This window comes from Mesocricetus auratus, unplaced genomic scaffold (genome assembly GCF_017639785.1).
Source record: "Mesocricetus auratus isolate SY011 unplaced genomic scaffold, BCM_Maur_2.0 Super-Scaffold_4256, whole genome shotgun sequence".
NCBI classification, from domain to species: Eukaryota; Metazoa; Chordata; class Mammalia; order Rodentia; family Cricetidae; genus Mesocricetus; species Mesocricetus auratus.
Window position 1 is genome coordinate 78990411 of NW_024429182.1, and position 21621 is coordinate 79012031.

Sequence of the window (21621 nt, forward strand, 5' to 3'; positions counted from 1 at the left end):
AAGTAGAATAAGGTAGAAAAGACCAATTATTTGATTCTGATTTATTGATTTATTTAATGAAAGCACTGCTTATTACCAGGCATCACTTCACTTTGTTACCTAGACAAAAGAACCTGGACAGGGGCCAAAGCAATTGAAAAGTTCCAGCCCCAAAGTGAATGTTGCCCTTAGCAACTTGACCACAGACACTTTCACCTGTCAGCTGTAACATATACATTTGAAAAATAAAGGATAAATGCTGTCTGGGAGTAGGATTCTAAAGAGTTCCGCTTGCTTGCATGCTTGCCCCACCCCTTTGTGGGCTTAGAGTATAAAATAATGCAAACTGGACTCAGAGCTGAAGGCTTTCAGTTCTTGCTTCAGTCCATGGTTGAATACATCATCTCTCTTCTACTCTCATTGCTGATCATCTCAGCTGAAGCAGAAAAGGCAATGGATATGAACACTTGACAAATAAGGGACAGCAGTGTAGTTCCTCAGTGTGACAGACATATAACCAATAGTGAATGAACAATAACCTCTTCGGACTAGAAATAAGACAAGACTGTCTGCAGCACCCCTCCTACTCAACATAAGCAAGGAAGTGCTAACTAGAGTGATGGGACAGACCAAAATTAAGTTAAAGAAGAACAAGGGAAGAAAGGAAACAAAAGGGGGGAGAACAGGACACAGAAAACAAAAGAACAAAATCAAAGTCATTGAAATTGTAAAACAACAAACCTTCCCTCAGGAATGTTACAAACAGTATTCCACATGGAAAGTCCCCAATGAAACCACAAAGTCCTAGATCAAGCTAATAAGCTCAACCAAGTTGAAGGAAATAAGACCAACATACAAAAATCCTTGTTTCTATCCATTAGTAATGAACAATCTTTAAAAACCAATTCCATTCACATGAACACCAGGAAGTAAAATCTTAAGAATAAATTAAGCTAAGGAAGTATACTTGTACATAAAAATTATAAAACATGGCTTAAAAAAAGGAAAAGGGAAGGAAAGAGAAGAAATGTAAGGCCTAAGAAACAAAAGAATGTCCTATATTTGAAGACTGAAAGCCCACAACAGAAACCCCTCCCAAGTTGATCTTCAGCTCACAACTCAACTTCCTTGAACAGACTAGTCCTAAAGTTCATATGGAATTCTAAGGACTACTGACTAGACAAACCGTTTTGGGAAGAAATCAAGTTAAAAGTCCCACACTTCATGATATCAACATATCTGCCGAACATCAATCATCAGAACAGAACAGAACTGAGAAAAGCACGGACACAAAGGAGGGAAACACGCCATGCACCACGGCTGATGGACATCATGCTTGCTTACTCCCCAGGAAAAGAACACAATTTTTAACAAATGTGCTTAACTAATGGTCCCAGTGCAAAGGAATGAAATCGGGCTTAAATGTCATGCCATACACAAAATGGTCAGTGACATGATGTGGTGGCAAAAACAAGCACATAAATAAGCAGAAGTCTCAAATAAGCATCTAACAATGATGCACTCTGGGACCAAGAGTGGAAGGAAGCATCGCCAAATCATATGATGAGCACACAGAGTAACCCTTACAACAAAACACAACCCAACTAAATAATGGGCAACAAGTTCTAGACATTTCTACAAAGAAACCCTACAGATAGCCAATGACTGCATTAAAATATCCTCACATTATTACTCACAGAAAAATGAAAATCACAAGCTCAGTGGGCTACCAATTCACATGCCATACACTACACATTCTATATCCAAAAAATAGAAAATAATGTGTGCCAAGAAGTAGAAAACTGGAACTTTTACCCACTGGTGGGAACAGGGCAGCCCATACTAGAAAACAGATTGGCAGCTTGATTCTCAAAAATCTAAATGTCCAATTTCTACACAGCTCCCCAATTTTACCCCTAGAAAACAAACGTATGTCCATACACTGGACCCTCCACACAAATGTACAAGACCAATGAATGAGATGGCTTAGCAGGTGAGGTGGCTTGCTGTCAAGGTTGGTGATCTGAAACCCAAATAGTGGAAGGAGAGTATTTACTCCCACAAGTTGTCCTCTGACCTCTGCACATGCACACGCACACTAAGTAAATAAATGCAAAATAAAGCATGTATACAAATGTTCACAATGTCATCATAATCTCAAAGTCCATTTAACTAATGAACAAATACATAGTGTGGTAATTCTCCACAATGGAATCTCATTTGCCTATATAAGGTGAGGAATGATGTATGGCACCTGTTAAAACAGGCAGGAACCTTGAAAACAATATGCTAGGCAAAACATATCTGATCCATTCACATGAAATGTCCAGACTCAACTAATTCAGCAGAAAAAAAGAATGGCATTTATCAGGGGCAGCAGAAAATAGGCAATGAAGAGTGACTGCTTAATAAGTGCAGTATTTATTTTGGTAGTCATGAAATATTCTAGAATTAGTGAAGACATCACGAGTGTGGTAAAGGGCACTCAAAAGTATGGTTAAGCTTATGTTGTGTTACTGTAATATTTTAAATAAACAAAACCATGTAATTGATAAAAACATTTCTAATTGTAGATGATATACAGAAGTTAAGTGACTTGCCTCGAGTCAGGTTAAGACTAAAGTTGATCCTGGATCCCAAATCCTTCCCTCTAGCCTCTAAAGTGTGAAAATTGTCCATGTCAAAATGGAGTCATTCTAGGTGGATGGTGCATACTGTTAATCACAACTGTGTAGGCTGAGGTAAGAGGACTGCCATGAACTTGAGGGCAGCTTTAGTTACTACATATTCAGTACAAGGTCAGGCAGGTGCAACGGTCAACAAGACCCTGAAGAATAAGGAGGAGGAGGAGGAGGAGGAGGAGGAGGAGGAGGAGGAGGAGGAGGAGGAGGAGGAGGAGGAGGAGCAGTTGGAGTCATAAACAAACCAGCCAAACTGAGTCAGGGGGTTCAAAGGGGAAAAGGTGCTGCACACATTGCACACATGCCTATCGTAAAAACTTTTCCCAAGAAAACTTAGGGCTCTTTTCTTCTGTTTGATTTTTGAGACAGGCCTCACTATGTAGCCCTGTTTGTCCTCAAACTTGCTATTCTCCTGCCTCAGCCTTCAGAATGGGTGGATTACTTACGCACAGCACAGTTGCTCCACTCACTGCTTCTTGCTAGGGAAGTCACCAGGACATCTTGCCCGACAGTCTCCTCTATGAACTGCAGTCAGCACCTGCCACCAACCCCCATCAGCTCCAGGCTGTTTCAAAACCCAGCACAACCTACTTCTGCCTGTAGAAGTGTCCAGTCTCACTCTCCTCGGAGATGGATGTGCCTTGTGTCCAGAGCGGGCACAGCCCAGACTCTTAACTCTTTAGACAATCACTCCTGTCTTTTAGGCTGGCAACACACATACACGGTGAAATTCGTTCCTAAGTCCCTCTGGGTGTGTGTGGACAGGCCCAGGTTGGGGCGTCTAAAGGCAGCGGCAGAACTGGTCGGCGACACTCACCTCTCAGACCGCGCAACATCCACCTCCACGGCCACGAGGGGACGCGCGTCGCCCGGGCACCTCTTCTCATCTCAACGCTCTAAGCAACCGCCTGGCGGCGCGGACCGGAAGGAACGACGGGAGCACTCAATGGGAACCCGGGGGCGCGCTGGAAGGAGCCGCCTGAGTGTCGCCCACGCATGCGCCCTGGCGTCTTTTCCTCTCTGCTGAGTTCTGCTCGCGCGCTCACTCCTCCACAACCAGACCCCTAATAAAGCCAGGAAGACGGTTGAGGCGACTGCAGAACACAGAAGCCCAGATAAATGCTTTCATACAATATTTTCAATATTTTTGAAGTAAAAATAAATATTTAAGGGGCTGTCCTCGAGTCCAAAACAAAAGAGAAACTCCGTTGTTTTGACTTCTATTTAAGTTGGATATTTTGTCTTTGTTGTTTTACTTTTGGTTGATTTTTTTATTTTATTGTTTTATTTTAATAGTTCTGTTAAGTGTTGACTTATTTACTGAATGTGCCCAATAAATTTTGTTGAGTCAACATTGCTGCACCCTGGGGACCACTCTGTCCTGCTGATACTTTTAGCATGTTGGCAGCAATCTAGGGAGGATCAAGAGACCCACTTCTTCCTAGGTCTGTAGGCTGTCAGCAGAGCATTTCCCAAGGTAGAGACGAAGCATCAGGAGAGGTCAGGGGAGAGACACAGCAGCTTCCCCTACATTACTACACTCAACAATAGTATTATTTTAATAATAGTAAAGATGAAAGCTGGCTGTAGTGCTGCACACTTGCCTATCCTAGCTCTTGGGAAGTCCAGACAAGAGCATCAGGAGTCCAAAGCCGGTCTTGGCTACACAGGGATTTTGAAGCCAGTCTGGCCTAGGGGAGATGCTGTTCCAGAGCAAAGCAAAATAAACCAAGGAGCAGGAGAGATGGCTGCTCTTTCAGAGGATCTGGGTTCAGTTCATAGCACCCAGGTATGGTGGTGGCTTTCAGTGGCTTATAACCTCCTCTTCCAGATCTGTTGCTCTCTTTTGTCCTTGGAAACCTGCGCACACACACACACACACACACACACACACACACACACACACACACCCTAAAATACTAAGGCTAACAACAGCACCTCCATACCTCAGCCACTGGTAGTGTAGTCAAATGAGATAAGTTGTTGTTGCTGTTATTCTTTGGAACTCTTCCTGACCCCTGTCCCTTTTCTTAGAAATCCCCCCTCCCCTCCCCCTTTCTTAGAAATCCCCCCTCCCCTCCCGGAAGCACTTTCTCCACCTCTGGTCTAGGGTTAGGCATCACTACTCCATCAATGATGGAGAGTTAGCTGTCACTTCGTGGTTGAATTCCTTCCATTTCATCTATATTGTTCTTCAAATACAACATGAACTTGAAAAAAGCAAACCACATTTGGCTCTTTATGTACCTGAATTCTTTACCCTTGCCTGTAACAAGGTGAAGGTTGTTTTGTTTAACCTGTGCACTTAAAACAACGACCATTGTGTAGGGGTGGTTCTGGGGGAGACACTGGGAATAGAAGAAACTCCAGAAGGAGACGGAATTAAAAGCATGACATAACCCTCCAAGCCCTTTTTCACCCGAGCAAGCACTAAGTGCCCTGTCATCTCTCCTGTCTTTCTTACAATACCAGACCCAGTGGAGCTGGTGTGCAGGGACGAAGGTGGAACCCAAAGTCCTCTCCACAGCCACAGCGTGCCCAGGTATGTGGCAATGGCTAATTAATTACAGGAATGAGGACAGTAGATTCAAGAATGATCACTCCAGCCTGCCGCCTGGATTCCAATCTGAGGAGAAGCCTCCGTGAACATCAGGAGTTGGAGTGGGTGGCGGGGGGGGGGGCCGGGTCCTAGGGGCGGGGCGACGATGCTCCGCCCCGAGAAGCCCGCCCAACGCTGCTGCGCTCGCTGGCAGTGCACTCATTTAGAGCTGGGATCCGAGAAGGTGGAGTGACAGCCCGAGTTCGAAGGCAGGCAGCGAGATGAGGCGGGCGCCAGCGTTCCTGAGTGCGGCTGAGGTGCAGGAGCACCTCCGCAGCTCCAGCCTCCTGATCCCGCCTTTGGAGACCGCTCTGGCCAACTTCTCCAGAGGTCCAGATGGTGGAGTCATGCAACCGGTGCGCACCGTGGTGCCGGTGGCCAAGCACCGAGGGTGAGTGAAGAAGGGACCAGAAGGGGATGGGAGAAAGGGTTTCGAAAGAAAGACGAAGAGGAACACCCACCGAGGGAAGCGGTGGAAGAAGCGATGCGAGGTCTTGCTTGATCTCTGCTAATGACAGCTGCAGCTTAAGAGGTCGATTTACAGGTGCCGCCAGCTGTAATTCAACTCTCAGTCCTTAGTATGACAGGAGTACTGAAGTAGTCACTCTACTAGTTGAAAACTGAGACTCAGAGAGGTAAAGCGATCTACTGAAGCTTACACAGCTGAGAAATCAGCCGCAGGGCTTTGATGGCTTTCTGGTCTAGAGCCAGGCTGTGAGTCCTGTTCCAGAGAAGGGCAGAAGGGCAGAGGAATGAGGGCGCAGGGAGCAGCATGCCAGCAGAGCAGTGATGGAGAAAGATGAGTGGGACTTCATAGAACACTTAGCATTGACTGGAAGGAGTTGACTCTCTCTCTCTCTCTCTCTCTCTCTCTCTCTCTCTCTCTCTCTCTCTCTCTCTCTCTCTCTCTCTCAGCTTCCTGGGAGTCATGCCAGCCTACAGTGCAGCTGAGGATGCACTCACCACCAAATTAGTCACCTTCTATGAGGGCCACAGCAACACATCCGCCATCCCCTCCCACCAGGCTTCAGTGCTTCTCTTTGAACCCAGCAATGGCTCCCTGCTGGCGGTGAGCAACTTCTTTTCCTTTGGGGCAGATCTGGTAGAGCAAACCCATCCTCCAGTAGAGAGTGTCCTTTAGACCCAGAATTGAGCCTAGAAGCTAGTTCTCCATGAGAAGTAACATATGATCACAAGTGACCAGACATGAGACAGCAAAGGTGACCTGTGACAGCATGTTTCTAGGACCGATTTGAGCCCATAGTGGCTGCAAGCATGTGGCTTTGGAATAACAGTCCTGTTATTCATGCTCATGTTCTTGTCACACACTCAGATACACCAAATGCATGGCTTGAACCAAAGCTGAGCAAACATTTATTCATTGACACCCCACCACCACCACCATGGAGCAGAAGACTATGCCCTAGCCTGTGGCTGTCCTTCAGGCATCTGATTTTAGTATCTAGCAAGGTGTGAAAAGAGCAGTAGCTCGCATTTACTGAGTGATTTGTGTGGAGGGGGCAGGGAGAGAGAGGGGGACAGGGAGAGAGAGGGGGACAGGGAGAGAGAGATGCAGGACTCCAAGCACATTACCTGTATAATTAAAACCATCCAGGAAGTACGTAGTACTGTTCCCCCACTTTGGACACTAGGAGTAAGTTACACAGCAGTTGTGCGCAACTTACCCCCCTACTAAGCAAAGCTGGACTTCAAACCTCTTTGGTTTAAGTAAATGGTGTATCCAGTTCCAGACTATGTTCTGCTGTCTTGTCTGTCTGTCTGTCTGTCTGCCTGTCTGTTTTGCTATATGTCCCAGGCCAGCCTCACACGCATTGATCTTCCTGCCTCAGCCTGCTGAGTGCTGAGTGTGAACAGGGCGCTTCCCCTTTCATTTTTGTGGAGGTCCCTGAGGCTCAGGTTAGTGGACATCCTTGGCTTGAGGTCACACAACTGGTAAGTGAAGATCACTCCTAGATCATCCGACTAACACTCTTGCTGCTACTATTAGCTCTTGGAGGGCTGCAAGCAGACTTTCAGACCCCGGCCCTCTTGCTCTGACTGTCTGAGAGTCTGGATAGACTCCTACTAAGCATAAATGAGAATGTGTCTCTTCCTAGCCTGTGCTCACTGGCGGCAGAAGCATCTATGCTGCCTGTGTCAATGAAGTCCCACTTTTGGAACTTTTGCCTTCTCACTAGATGGCGGGCCTTTGGGGCTTTGCTGAATGTTCTATAGCTACAGGACTCAGCTTCTGGCCTGTACGTGAGAATAACAAATAATAACACTTGCCTTCTGAGAGTCAGCCGAGATGAGTGAAAGGGAAGCAGCTATTGTTAGCCAGGCAAAATGCTCAGTCCTCCTTGGGCATCAGAACCTCCTGGGAAGCCTTGGAAACCAAGGATAGCTTGATCCACCCCTTGTGCCAGGAATGGGTCCCAAGACCTTGACCACTGAGCTGCGTATCCCAAGCCAGACAGTCAGCCTGAGTCATTCTGAAGGTGGCCTCTGGGGACAGTGTCTCTCTTAAGTTCCTGGGGTGTGAAGTGACAATCATATCCCTGAAGTTTCACCTCAGTTTGGAGATCTGAGAATCCCAGGGCAAGAAAACAAAATGGGTGATGTTGTAATGTTTAGTGTACACAGTGGCTTCCCCGTGTGCCCATGTAGTCAGCGCTCTCGGTGCCCTCTGCATTGTTGGCATCATCTTTGCTTTCACTGGTGAAGGGTCCAGTGCATAGAGACGAGTCCTGGAAGCCCCAAAGCTCCTGAGGGGAGCATCAGATCCCAGTGCCACCCTGAGCCCTACAGAGTTGCCTTCAGAGCTGCCCTTCTGGGCTTCAGTCCTATGAGGGCGCCTTCCTCATTGTCTTTCCTTCCTCCAAGGTCATGGATGGTAATGTCATAACTGCAAAGAGAACAGCAGCTGTGTCTGCCATCGCCACCAAGGTAAGTCCAGTGGCTATGCTGTGCTAGCCAGATCAGATCTGGAGAGGAGAGAAATGTGGAGCATACTGTCTGCCTTTGTTCATAACTGGAACGCCATGTTCCAAACATGTTATTAAGTGAACACAGTCACTCACACAGTTGTTGGATGTGTGCCAGTTGGTTCCAAATAGTTCATATGCACAATTCCCTGTCTTCCTGTCTCAAAAACTAAAGTGGAAAGTGATTTGACTTTTTAAAAAATCAAATGGCTCTTTAATGTATTATATACTAATTATTAATAAATGTTACTACATGTTTAGCTATTTCATAGTTTTTATTAATTAGTAAATGATCTATTATGTTTAGAATTTTCTGAAAAAAATAATACCCTCTAAAACCCACATTGTATGTTAGAAAGGTGAGATGAAACAAAATTGAAAATATTGGTATGGAAGTGACTTTTTATTTTTTGAAATGAGGTCTCACTATGTTGCCCATGCTGGACTTGAATGCTTAGGCTCAGATGGTTCACTAGCCTCAGTCTCCCACATAGCCAGGTCTACAGGTACACATCACTATTTCTGACTAAAGAGATGAGATTTCAAATGATTCAGAAATGACCTCCCTGGCAGGGTGATGCTTGAGAGAGGACTGATATCAGTGAGTGGAGCCCTGGAGGACCTTGCCAAGCAGAAGGCCAAGCAAGTGTTACTGGTAATGTCCTCAGCAGCGTGGAGGCACCCCATGAGAAAGACAAGGGGGGTTGTAGAGGACATAGTTAAGGAAAAGTTTAGAATAGGGTATTAATCTGGAATGGCTATAATTCCAGCAGTTAGGAGTGAGGCAGGAGGATCACTGTGAGTTATAGGATAGCCTGTACTACATAATGAGACCATGTCTCAAAAGACAAAGTAGAGGAAGTCAAGGTTCTGTGGGAATGATTGGGATCTGGATTTTTTTTCGGTAATTTAAGAAAGGCAAGGGCTTGGGATGCTGGTTTTCCTATGCATAGCAGAAGTGTCATGGCCCAGGGGAGGGGAGGGTTGGCATGGCAGATCAGGTGTTTAGATTATTTAGACAGTGGATGGCTCCTAAAAAACAACACCTAAGGTTGACCTCTGTCCTCTATAGGTATGTGCACATGTACACATGTATACACACAGAGAGAGAGAGAGAGAGAGAGAGAGAGAGAGAGAGAGAGAGAGAGAGAGAGAGAGAGAGAGAGAGAGAGAGAGAGAGAGAGAGAGAGAGAGAGAGAGAGAGAGAGAGAGAGAGTCCTTGTCCAGACCAAATGAGATCATGAGAGTTGAGTACTGGCTACAGTAGGTACTCAATGAAGACTCCTTCCTTCTTTCCCCTTTCTTTCTTTTTGTTTTTTTGTTTTGTTTTTTGAGGCAGGGTTTCTCTGTGCTTCTTGCCCCTTTCTATGGAGGGCAAATGGAAATAAAGTGACGTCTCCATGGTGCCCACTAGCTCCTGAGGGTAGCTGAAGCCTTCTGGCCACCTGTTTTTGTGTTTTTGTTTTCACCCACTGACCTTTGCCACCCTGTTTCCTCTCAGTTTTTGAAACCCCCAGATAGTGACGTGCTGTGCATCCTTGGGGCTGGGGTCCAGGCGTATAGTCATTATGAGATCTTCACAGAACAGTTCTCCTTCAAGGAGGTGAGTAAAGGTGGGGTCTGAGGAGGGGGGAGATGGGACAGGGGCCTCTAGGTCCCACCCAACACAGGCAAGCAGTGGGGTGAGTCCAGTGTAGATCACCCTTACCTTTATGACTTGCCCATGGAGACAAGAACTGAGAGGCCTGACCACCTCTTTTCAGACTCATGGCTCACAGGGCACACACTTGGAAATGCCACCAGCCACCCAAATGATCCTGTGACAATCCTTGGGTATCAGCTGCACGTCCTCCCCTCCCTGTGCTTTTAAAGACTCTGGGAGGCCTTAAGAATTTAAGACTTTGGGTCCGGAATCAGGGTGAGACCTGGTGAGAGAGGACACAGCCTCCTACTTCTGTCAGCTGATTTTGCCACCTCCCCTCATTTCACTGGAAATGTTTAATGATATTTTTTCATTTTAATGTATGCCTGTGAGAGTAGTGGAAGCAATACAAGGTATGCATGGTTATGATAAAAATAATGCTGCTGTCTTGAGGAATATAGATGGTAAAGAAGAAGAAGAAAGAATGAAAAATAACAATTTACCTTTTTCAAAGGCGGGCAAATAGTTTCTGGGCTTCTGTCATCTCCTAGCAACTTTAACCTTGTTGACGGCACACAGTTGTGCGTCCTGTGTTTTCATCAATGATTTCAACATTACTGTTCCAGCTTATCTAAATTTTGTGTAATATTTGCACAGTTTTCTATCAGAAAAGATGACACAACTAGACAGCAACTTATTACTGGATATGTTGAGTCATTTGTCCTGACTGATCAGCTAGGATGTAAAGCCTATTTTTCTATCTCCCATATCTCCCGATGAGAGAGTCTTTGTGCCTTATTTCTAGGTGAAGGCTGGCGGCCTCTGACCATTGACTCTTGTGAGTAAACTCACTAGAACTCAGCTCTCCATGCTGCCAGCACCTTCCAGGATTCTGTGGCTTTCATGTTCGTCTTTTTATAAGCTACACCACTCACCTAAAAAATATTTGCTTTTCAATCCTTCCTTAGACTTCATTGACCAAGCTCATCCACAACAAAGCACTCTTCTCATGAATCTTGTAAATACTGAAACTCCAATATTGGACTTCTAACGTAGGCTAAGTTCCACACTGTCTATGCCCAGTTATATATCCATTTCACAGATGTGGAAACTGAGGCTGAATGAGGAAAATCATTGCAGAAATAATATAAAGTAAAGGAAGAGTTTGTGCCAAGCCTGCATGGTTTCAGACCCTTCTTTGTAATCGTTAAACCATCAAGCCTGTGTCCTGGCCTAAGACTGGAAAGTGTCCACTTTCTTTAAAAGATAGGACATTTTCATTTGTCTGAGCAAATATCCCTTAAGATTAATGCTGTGTCCTTGATCAAATGCCCATTCTTTAAAGACAAGGTTGTTACCATCTCGGAGAAGTGTGGATTGGTGTGGCATAAGCAGTGAAGAAATGTGCCGATGTCCCTTTTGTTACCCACTATTAGGTGAGAATATGGAACCGCACTAAGGAAAACGCAGAGAAGTTTGCAAGCACAGTGCAAGGAGATGTTCGGGTGTGTTCATCGGTGCAGGAGGCTGTGACGGGTGCTGATGTCATCATCACAGTCACCATGGCAACAGAGCCCATTTTATTTGGTGACTGGGTGAAGCCGGGGGCTCATATCAATGGTAAGTAGAGAGGCTTCATGCTCAAGTGCTGGATTCAGACTCTGTAAACGTGCTTTCTGCATCATACAGAATATCCAAATATTTTGGTTTTCCTTTGAGTCAGGGTCTCCCTATACATCTTGACTAGTTTTAGACTTGCTATCTTCCTGCCTTAGCCTCCTGAGTGCTTAGATTATAGGTGTCTATCCCCACTCCTGTCTGAACCTACTTTCTTAAGGGTATCAGAAATGTATGAGCCTGAAGTACAAGGCAGGAAGATGAAGAATTGGAGGCTAGCCAAGGCTACTTACAGAGAACCTGTTTCAAAAAACCAAAGGCAAGGGCTGGAAAAAGTGTGTCTCAAAATGAGAAAAGAAAATTACATGCAAAACTGGTGGATATTTTACTAATTAATGTCCTGTGATATAAAACATTGCCACAAAATGGTCAGCTACAACTTCATTCTTAAATGTGACAACATTCAAATCCTAATGGACAAACATATAGCATTTTGTTTTGGTTTGTCTGGATTGATTTTTTTTGAGACAAAGTCTCTCTATGTGGCCATTGAACTTGTAACCTTCTCTCCTGTGCTTCCCAAGACTTGCATGACAGGCCTGATCTACCACTCTGGCCTGAATAGTTTGTTCTTAATATATAAAACTATAAACAATTTCCAAAAATAATTATAGCACAAAAAGGATTTAACACGACTTGCTTTTAATGTGTGAACTAGGAAGTGGGGTGGGGAGGGTGTTCTAACTTGGGACCTCTGAAGATCTTCAAATAACCTTAGAGAGTATCACAAGAAATGGGCTACATAAAATGCTTGCCTATTGTAGATGCTGTTCTGAATTCTGTGCATGTGTGTACACACATGTGTGCACACTCATGCTTGTAGTGTATGCATGTGTGTGCGTTGATGTCAGATGTCTTCCACAGTTACTCTCCATTTTACTTTTGATACATTTCTTTCAGCATCCAACACTTGTTAATTAGCTAGAGAACTAACTCCAGGGATCACCTATTTCTGTCTACTGCCCACCCACCCACCCCACAGTGTCACAGATATGAATACCCATGACCACAGTATTCACTTGGGCTCCGGGTACATAATTCCACAGCAAGTGCTTTACGTATGATCTATGTCCCCAACCCTTTCAATTGTGATATATAAATATGATATATGTACATCTATATTATACATATATATAAGGTAGATGTGTTATATATATTCACTTAATCCTTACAGCAACCTTTTAAGACAAGAAACAGTAGCTATTATAACCCTTAGTTTATAGGTGGGAAACCAAGGCAGGGAGACATTAAGTAACTTTCAGGAGTCAGAGACTCTTGGGGGCAAAGTTGGGTTTGAACTGAGGAAGTCTGTCGTCAGAGCCCGGGCTCTGTGATCTTGAACAGTAGTACATAACAATAAGAAGTCTGGCTTGGATTGGCAGGCAGCCAGCCAGCCAGACAAGGAGGATAGTAGTGGTGCTCCACCATGTGATGACAAGAACATGGTGTCATCTCAGAAGCTGAGAGCTCTGCCCACATAGGCAGATGAGCAGGTAGAAGTCGAGTCAAGAGATGTGTTCATTCATAAATGTTTACTGACCATGCTCCATGTGGCAGCCATTGTTCTAGATGCTGGGTGATGCCGTAGTAAGCAGAGCATCTGAGGTCATGGCTCTGTTATGCTTGTGAGGAGCCTGTGCAGCAAACAGGACACTGTAAGAACCCGGCAGCGGAAGCCGAAGGGAAAGTTTGAGGTAGACCCTTTTGATCCACTTACCAGAAAAGCTGCCTGGGGAGGTGACTTGGGACTGTGACCCAAATAATAAGGAAGAGCAAGTCATGTCAAGGACTGAAGAGAGAATGCTCCAGGCAGACAGAAGATTACAATCAAGGGGGAGTGAACACAACAATTTGAGGACTAGGCCAATGTGAAATCAAGGTCTCAGTGTGCAGGGAACTGATGCCATAAAACAGGCCCAGGAAGAAGCCAAAAGGTAAAAGGTAGATCAAGGTGGGCATCTTGGAGTCAAAACTGTCTAGAAGGACTTTAGAAATCCAGAGGGACAGTTCTTGGTGAAATGTGTTCCCTGTGGCAGAATTGAAGTTGCAGCTGACTGACTTTGTTTTTGCGTTGTTTTTCAAACTTGATAACAACACAGTGAGAATCCACTCAAGGTAAGGCTGGTCCTCTGCTTAAAGTCTCTATGTTCGCTAGGCTAGAACCTCATCTAGTATCAAAGGTCCTCTTCCAGGCTCATGGGGTGGCAGGATTCAGCCCCGTATGCTATAGACAGAGGACCTGTTTCTGGGGGTTAGTCTCAATTCCTAAGGATCTCCCACTACCTCCAAAGCCAGCTACAGTGAGTCCTTTATGTTCATTCTCTCTCTCTCTCTCTCTCTCTCTCTCTCTCTCTCTCTCTCTCTCTCTCTCTCTCTCTCTCCTCTCTCTCTCACTGTCTGTACATATACATATATATATATATATATATATATTTCTAGAAGGGAATGGCTTGAGACTGAGTTAAAATACTTCTTTTTGTGTTCCCTTGACCTAGGAACAAAATTTCTTTATGTGATCACAGAGCCTCAAATATGCTTTATTAAAGTGTGTTTCAGTGATAACAGTAGAACACTAATGACAGATTTTAGTTGTTTATTAGCCCTGCTAAAGAGCAGGCAAGTTCTGATCTGTGTCAGACTGCTGACTTGCTGTTTGGTCCACTTGCATCTGTCTGAGTGGCCTCACCCAGCCCTTTGAGAATTCATCCTGCTGGAGGCAGTGGCTGTCTGTAAAAACCAGGGAAGGGGTGTAGCCCCAGAAACTGGAAGCTTTTCCCACCACCTTCTGATTCAAGCTTCATTAGTGAGTGTTTTTGTCCTCTAGAATCCCCCTCCAACAGCCTTACACGGCTCTCTGGAAATCAGAGCTCAGACAGGAAAGAGAACACACAAGGAAATGGACAGCACCGCAAGAAAGCATGTAAATGCTGCCTTGGATTTGGATAAAACTTTATAATATTTTCAAAGACTAGTCAGCTAACCTGGCACTGACTCCAACCATCAGACTGCTTTGTTTGGATCACATATAAATCAAGAAATAAGCCAGGCGGTGGTGGTGCACGCCTTTAATCCCAGCACTCCGGAGGCAGAGGCAGGTGGATCTCTGTGAGTTCGAGAACAAGCCTGGTCTACCAAGCGAGTTCCAGGACAGCCTCCAAAGCCACAGAGAAACCCTGTCTCCAAAAACCAAAAAAAAAAAAAAAAAAAAAAGAAAGAAATCAAGAAATAGCTTATGCAAATATATTTCCTGCTCCTCTTCATAAACAGTGGGAATGGAGGTTGGTCTGGTAACAGTGGATAAGTGCTCATCATACACAGTAACCATTACCTGAGAAGCAAGCTTTGTGTCCTAGTGAGAGACTCTGTCTCACAAAACAAAATGCACAGCCATCTTAAGAAACAACAATACCCTTAACCTCTGACCTTCAGATACACCTTCCCATATATAAGTACACATTTGCATGCACGAATGCATGGGAAAGCGTGCATGCACACATACACACACACACACACACACACACACAAATAATTTTTAAAAGAATAAGGAAAAATGTTAGCTGTTTTTTTTTTTTTTTGGTTTTATGAGACAGGGTTTCTCTGTTTTGGTGGCTGTCGGTCCAGCCTGGCCTCGAACTCACAGAGATCCGCCTGCCTCTGCCTCCCGAGTGCTGGGATTAAAGGCGTGCGCCACCAACGCCCGGCAGCTGTTCTTTTTAACAAGTATTCTGTCTTACTGATTGGGAAGAGATTGGTCTAGGAGATGAGAAGGCACTCTGGTTTAAATATCCTGACTGACCCCCGCTCAACTCTTTCTATTAATGTACTCTGGAATTTTCCTGGGCTCAGAGTCTGTTTTGCTATCTCGTAGCTGTTGGAGCCAGCAGGCCTGACTGGCGAGAACTGGACGATGATCTCATGAAGCAAGCGGTGCTGTATGTGGACTCCCGGGAGGCTGCTGTGAAGGAGTCAGGAGACGTTCTGTTGTCAGGGGTGAGCCTCCCATGGGCGGAAAAACCATTGGCTGCCCCTGGCCTGGTCCCCAGGGCTTCACTGCCTTCCCCCCTGGACCTTGGTCACCTCACCTTCTGGTGAGGAAGACATTCCTAAACATCTTGCAATCTTTCTAATCCCATCCTAGAAAAACATAGCCATATGGCTATGACATGTGTCTTCTTGTCCTTGTGCTTGGAGGGAGAGTTGATTTTTTTCTCCAATTTACTGTGCAATAAGGCAGAAGGATGGGAAGTCCGTTGCAGCCTGGAAACCTTTCTGAAATGACAGCACAATTAGACTATGTATCCCATGGCTTCCTATTCCTACTTACAATCTGGACATGGAAGCAAGAAGAGGCTGCCAAGGTGTATGGTCAGATAATAGCACACCAGTGTCTTCACAGATGGGGACATGGCAGACAGCCACCCAGACACAATGATCTTGATGTCCATGGAATCAAAAACACAGGTGCTGCCCCAAAAGGATATCAGAGGGCAGATGTCTCCTAACACCATCCAGCTCACAGATGGTCTTTTTCAAAATCACTTTCATTCTCTCCTTTTTAGGAATGTCCTATACTGGCTTCGGAAGCCAGCTCTGCATGGGATAGTAGCTTCAAGCCTAGTTAGCATGCTTTTGTTTCACAGGCTGAGATCTTTGCTGAGCTTGGAGAAGTGGTGTCAGGAGTGAAGCCTGCACACTCTGAGAAGACCACGGTGTTCAAGTCATTGGGTAAGACCCACAGATTGCTCCCTGAGCACAAATCCAACAGGAGCACAAGGCAGGTGAAAGGAGAAATTAATAGGTTACCAGGCTCTGTGGGTGAATTGTTGGGAAATCATTGCCTAGTCCATCATTCGGATCAATCATTTACATGTTTGGGTGGAGTAGTTATGCCTATGAACTCTGGAGTTGGGCAGTCCTGGACTAGATTCCTTCTACATCATGCACTGGATATGTGACCTTAGGCAAGTGACCTGTTTCAGAGTTATAGTTTATTCACCATCTGTTACCTTGAGTTCTTGTGACATCAGAGAGATATATAAGAAAAAACTTGCACACAGCCAGTGTTGTACTAAATCACTTAGGTTAGATATAAAGGAATTAGAAGTGTATATTCATCAGAGGAGTAGAATAGGGAGCAAAGCTGTTAATGGCTAAAGGGAAGTGACAGAGACACCTGACCTCAAGGAGATTGAGACAGGAAGTATACAGCCTGAGACCCTTCATTTCCCCTTCCCCGCCCTCCCACTTGGTGTCAATGATGGGCAATCATGAGGAGTTCCAAACTACATAGACAAGTGTGGGTGAAAACTCAACAAAGTATGAGCTCACAGTGGAAAGTCTGCCCCTTGGATTAACCCTCTCATTCTGCCATGTTTAAAGAAACAGATGCTTATGGGAACTGGAGTGATAATCAGCTATTACACTTAAGATTTTTTAAATCATAAATGGTTAGTAAGTGGATACTACCGGGGCCCCTCAAAAGTGTTTTCTGCCCCAACACCTTCCATACTTCTTCATACTGAGCAGCATAAACTTTAATGTTCACCTCAGTTTTAAGAGTACTCTGGATAGCTGGGCATGGTGGCACACATCTTTAATGTCAGCACTAGGGAGGCAGAGGCAGGCAGATTTCTGTGAGTTCAAGAATAGTCTAAACTGCATAGCAAGTTCCAGTACAGCCAGGATGATATGAAGAGACCCTGTCTCAACACACACACACAGAGAGAGAGAGAGAGAGACAGAGACAGACAGACAGAGAGAGACTATTGGGCAGTAGAGGAGTCACCACAATGAAACAGATTTGCTGGACATGACAGGACTATTGCACACATGAACTCACAGTGCTATGACCCTATGCACAAGTCATGCACAAGATCAAATCAACCAAGAGCATGGATGGGGAGTAAAACTCATTAAGTCTCACCCCTACCTTAGAAGCTATTGGCAACTTCTTGCAGACAGGGTTGAAGAGTCCATTTTCTTTAAGGTTGTGACCCTTGAGTGTCTGCCATGCACACACTAGTAGTTCTAAGGGTATTTAGTTTTCAAAAAATGCAGGAAGTTTGGAAGATAAAGTGCTGGAGAGAGGGGAAGGAATTGGAGACAAGGAAAAGGAGAGGGGATTTGGTCAAAACACATTGTATACAGGTATAATATTATCATATTATAAAAGGTTGTTCTGGCCACCCATAATCTATACCATCAGCTAGTATCCAGGCCTTGACAGGTTGCTAAGCTTTTTCTTTAATTCCTTTATCATTAGAAGACAAATGAAAGCAGTAAACTTTATCCACTACCTGGTCCAATGATATCCCACTGATCCAGTTGTGTCTGGAAGGTCAGCTACCCTCACTCATTAAAGAGACAAATACTGCAGGAATCTATTTTTTTTGTATTACCACCTTGGGTTATTGGTTTATTGACACACCCTGTCTTCTGATACATACTGAGCCTTTCTACAAATACTGTGCATATCTTAAAATTACAGGTTGAATATGCCTTTTTTGAAATTCTTGTGCCCACGAGTGTTTTATATTGTGGAGTGTGTTTGCAGATTTGACAGTGGACTAGCTGAGCCCTACCCTGACCCCCACTCTCCACCCAATATGAAAAATTAATCCCAAACTGAGAAATGTTTTGATTTCAACATTATCTTAAAGAGTTTTAGACTGTAGAACATTTCAGATCACAGATTTTTTGATTAGGTATATTCAGCCTTTCCAAAACAAATGGGAGATGCTATAGATACAGGCTTTGTAATGGTTCAGGGTCAGCAAAATGTAGCATGTGGGACCAACCCTGCCACCTACCTGTACATAAGAATGATCGAGAAATTGGGGGATATGAGGTGGCTTAGCTTAGAGAGGAGAATGCTTGTCACACAAGCAGGATGGGCTGAGTTGGCACCCACGGAGCCCATGTACAGTGCCAGGTGTGGCAGCATGTGGATGGGCCTGTAATGCTGGTATTGTAGAGGCTGAAACAGGAAGGACCCCCGCCCTCGGGGTTCACTGACTAGCTAGTCTGGGTGAATCAGTGAGCTCAGTGAGAGGCCCTGTCTCAGAACAAAACAAAAGACAACTAAGATGAAGAACAATTGAGTTGAGGAAGATAGCTAACATCAATTTATGTCCATCAACTGTGGTGATATCTTGTTTACACTCTACCAAACAAATGGGTACTTTCCCACTATAAGGGCAGAACTGAAACGTTGTAACAGAGACCATATGACTTACAGAGATTAAACTATTCACTGAGCCTCTACTGAAATGCTACTGACCTCTGAACTAGACCTAGGAGACAATAAAATGTGTTTCTTGCTTAGCATCATGTTTCTTTTCTTGGCCCGCCCTTTGTATACTGAGTTTGATTGCACCTCTGGGTAGCAGTTACTGTTATCCCTATGGGCGTCAGTAGTGTCCTCACACAGGGTATCAGAAGACAGCTAGGGCAAAGTTGTTCTGGAAAAATGTGAATCAAATTTCTGTCCATTACAGGGATGGCAGTGGAAGACCTGGTGGCAGCCAAGCTAGTGTATGATTCTTGGTCATCTGGCAAGTGAGAGGAAGGAGCTGTGCACTGAACTCAAAGGCTGTCTCATAATGCCCAGAGTAAATGAGGGAGCCTGGGCCCTGTGTGTCTATTTTAAATGTTTAATGTAGTGATTTTCATTTTAAGTGCTGACATCACTACTCATGTTTGTAGTTGGATATCTAAACCAGGTTAACTATTTCTTCTGTTACACAGGTGATATCATCATTACCTACCCTTGATCTCACTAGCTTTGTATGTCTCTGAAATAAAGCATTTCCAGTTCTTCAGTCTGTCTTTGATAACTTCCTATGGAAAGGAAATAAAGGGATCAACTGCTCACTCAGTACTTAGAGGAGGTGGAATAATATTTTCTCCGTTTTAATTGAGTAGAATTTACCATAAAACTTTGTGTGTGGGAACCAGACCCAGATACTCGCACAGTTAGTCAAACACACTTCTGCCAAGCTACATCTCTAACACAGCTTATGATTTTAAGGTATACAGTTCAATGGGTTTTAGTGAGGTTTGTACACCCAAGCCCAGAATGATCCCATCCCTTGAAGAAACCTGTGTCTCACAGTATCATTGCCTGTTTATTTCCAGTCTCTGGTTTCTACTACCACAGATTTGCCTCTTCAAGAAATGTCATTTACATCCAATCACATGTTGTGTAGCTTTGTGTGTCTATTTTAAATGTTTAAAGAAATACAGATAAGGAGGCTTCTTTGGTCATGAGCAGTAGAAACCACAAATTGCGGTTCACTTGAATCTAAGTGAATCCATGGTAAAAGCAATCCATTGGCTCTTTAACAAAGAGGCCACGAGGCCCCACAAAGAGAACATGTCTCTCATGACCAGTAGATCCACAAAAAGCATCAGGAGTCCCATATTTACTTTCACCCCTTCCCCCAATCTGACTGGTGACCTCTCCTTACTGTGTAAATTGGGGTAGGATATGAAGACAGTGTCTGGGGAAGTTTCTAGGGAACGAGAGGGCATCTACAATGATATATGACAGAAGCAGGCTCAGACCACAAAGCCTCTGAGTTCCTTCTAACTGCTTTTGTACACATTATTGAAGACAAGTACAATTTGGTTTATTCCACAGCAAAGCACAGTGTGTGTAAACAACTATCCCCTAATGTAACATATCCAATAACCCATGATTCCTGGGGAGCAATGTGGGAGTTCATCACCTTTGAGCATCTGTATCCTACATGGAGCCTCCTGAAGTAACTCAGATGTGAATGGGAAATCAGCTGAGCACAAATAACTTTTCTAATATTACACACACAGTTAATGGTAAATTCTACCACGTGGTAGTCTGGCTACAAAATTCCAGTAAAATTTAGCTATTGGTTTGGGATGGTTTCAACTGGAGATTGCCTTTTAAAAACTATCAGCATTTTTAAAAATGCAAGAGTTCAGAGATAGGAACTGTGTACATTGCTGGTGGGAAGGTAAACTATGGAAACCAGTGTGGTAGCACTCCAAAAACTGAAAATAGAGATATCATGTGACCCAGACCTGCACATCCATATTTATTGCTGCACTGTTCACAATAGCCAGGAAATGGGACCAGCAGAGATGTCCATCAACAGATGAATGGAAAAAGAAAATGTAGCACAGTACACAGCAGACTTTTATTCAACTGTAAAGAATGAAATTAATATATTTTCAGGAATCAAGGATTGTTAAGCAAAATAAGCCTCACTCAGAAAGACTAATATCCTATATATTCTTCTCATATGCACAATCTAGATGTGTGTGTGTGTGTGTGTGTGAGAGAGAGAGAGAGAGAGAGAGAGAGAGAGAGAGAGAGAGAGAGAGAGAGAGAGAGAGGAGAGGGAGAGGGAGAGGGAGAGGGAGAGAGAGAGATGAAGGCAGAAAGGGGTCTGTGAGAAGTTTAAAAAGATGGAGAATGAAGAGTGAGAAACAAGAGTAAACTTGAATATATGTGTATGTGTGTGTAGCTATTACACACACATATATTTACACATTACATAATGCATATAGATTATATAATGTGACTATTGTATAACTACTTCCTCTGAATTGAACCATTACCTTTAGAGAGAGGAAAGAAGCTCAACAGACTGCAGAAGCTGTAGAGAATTTACCAGGCTCTGGAAGCTTATGGAAATTAGAAGCCTCACAAGACCCCTCCCAAGGTTATGAAAGCAGCAAACAGCTGAGGGCAGAAAAGGTTCTCTTTGGTGGAGCTGCCTGCAACAAGGCAGGGAGCCCCCAGGATGCACCTTTGTGAATCATTGCTCATGGCTTTGAGTGGGCTTTTTGCTGATACAGTCATCTTTTAGTTGCCCATACTCCTGTTAAGTGACTCCAACAGCTCCATGATTTTGAGCTAGACTTGTGTAAAAAAATTTTTTTGGTCTATCACTGGTGCTCTATCCAGGGGGGAAATAGACATTTGTTCATAATTAAGAAAGAATGGTTTGTTTTAATTGATCACTTCAGACACTTTGTTCCATCCTTACTATGTCACAGTGCCTTGCATCTGTGGCA

At 44.2% G+C, this 21621-nt stretch overlaps 2 protein-coding genes across 3 annotated transcripts in view; one reads left to right on the plus strand and one right to left on the minus strand.

The window, feature by feature from the left end:
* Nucleotides 1-3627, minus strand: part of LOC101828403 (ATP-binding cassette sub-family A member 3) — a 115566-nt gene extending 111939 nt beyond the window's left edge. Inside the window, exon 1 of one of the 2 annotated variants that reach the window (XR_005880710.1) lies at nucleotides 3478-3627. The gene's annotated coding sequence lies outside the window, so the exon portion shown is untranslated. The remainder of the gene's footprint in view (nucleotides 1-3477) is intronic. The other variant, XM_040755408.1, reaches the window with a different exon arrangement.
* Nucleotides 3628-5398: 1771 nt separating this feature from the next.
* Nucleotides 5399-19382, plus strand: Crym (crystallin mu). Its single transcript, XM_005064479.4, has 8 exons — nucleotides 5399-5650; nucleotides 6175-6328; nucleotides 8143-8205; nucleotides 9745-9846; nucleotides 11322-11505; nucleotides 15431-15552; nucleotides 16203-16287; nucleotides 19059-19382. The coding sequence occupies exons 1-8, from the start codon at nucleotides 5481-5483 to the stop codon at nucleotides 19121-19123; spliced, it is 945 nt and encodes a 314-aa protein (XP_005064536.1). The 5' UTR covers nucleotides 5399-5480; the 3' UTR covers nucleotides 19124-19382.
* Nucleotides 19383-21621: the final 2239 nt, after the last annotated feature.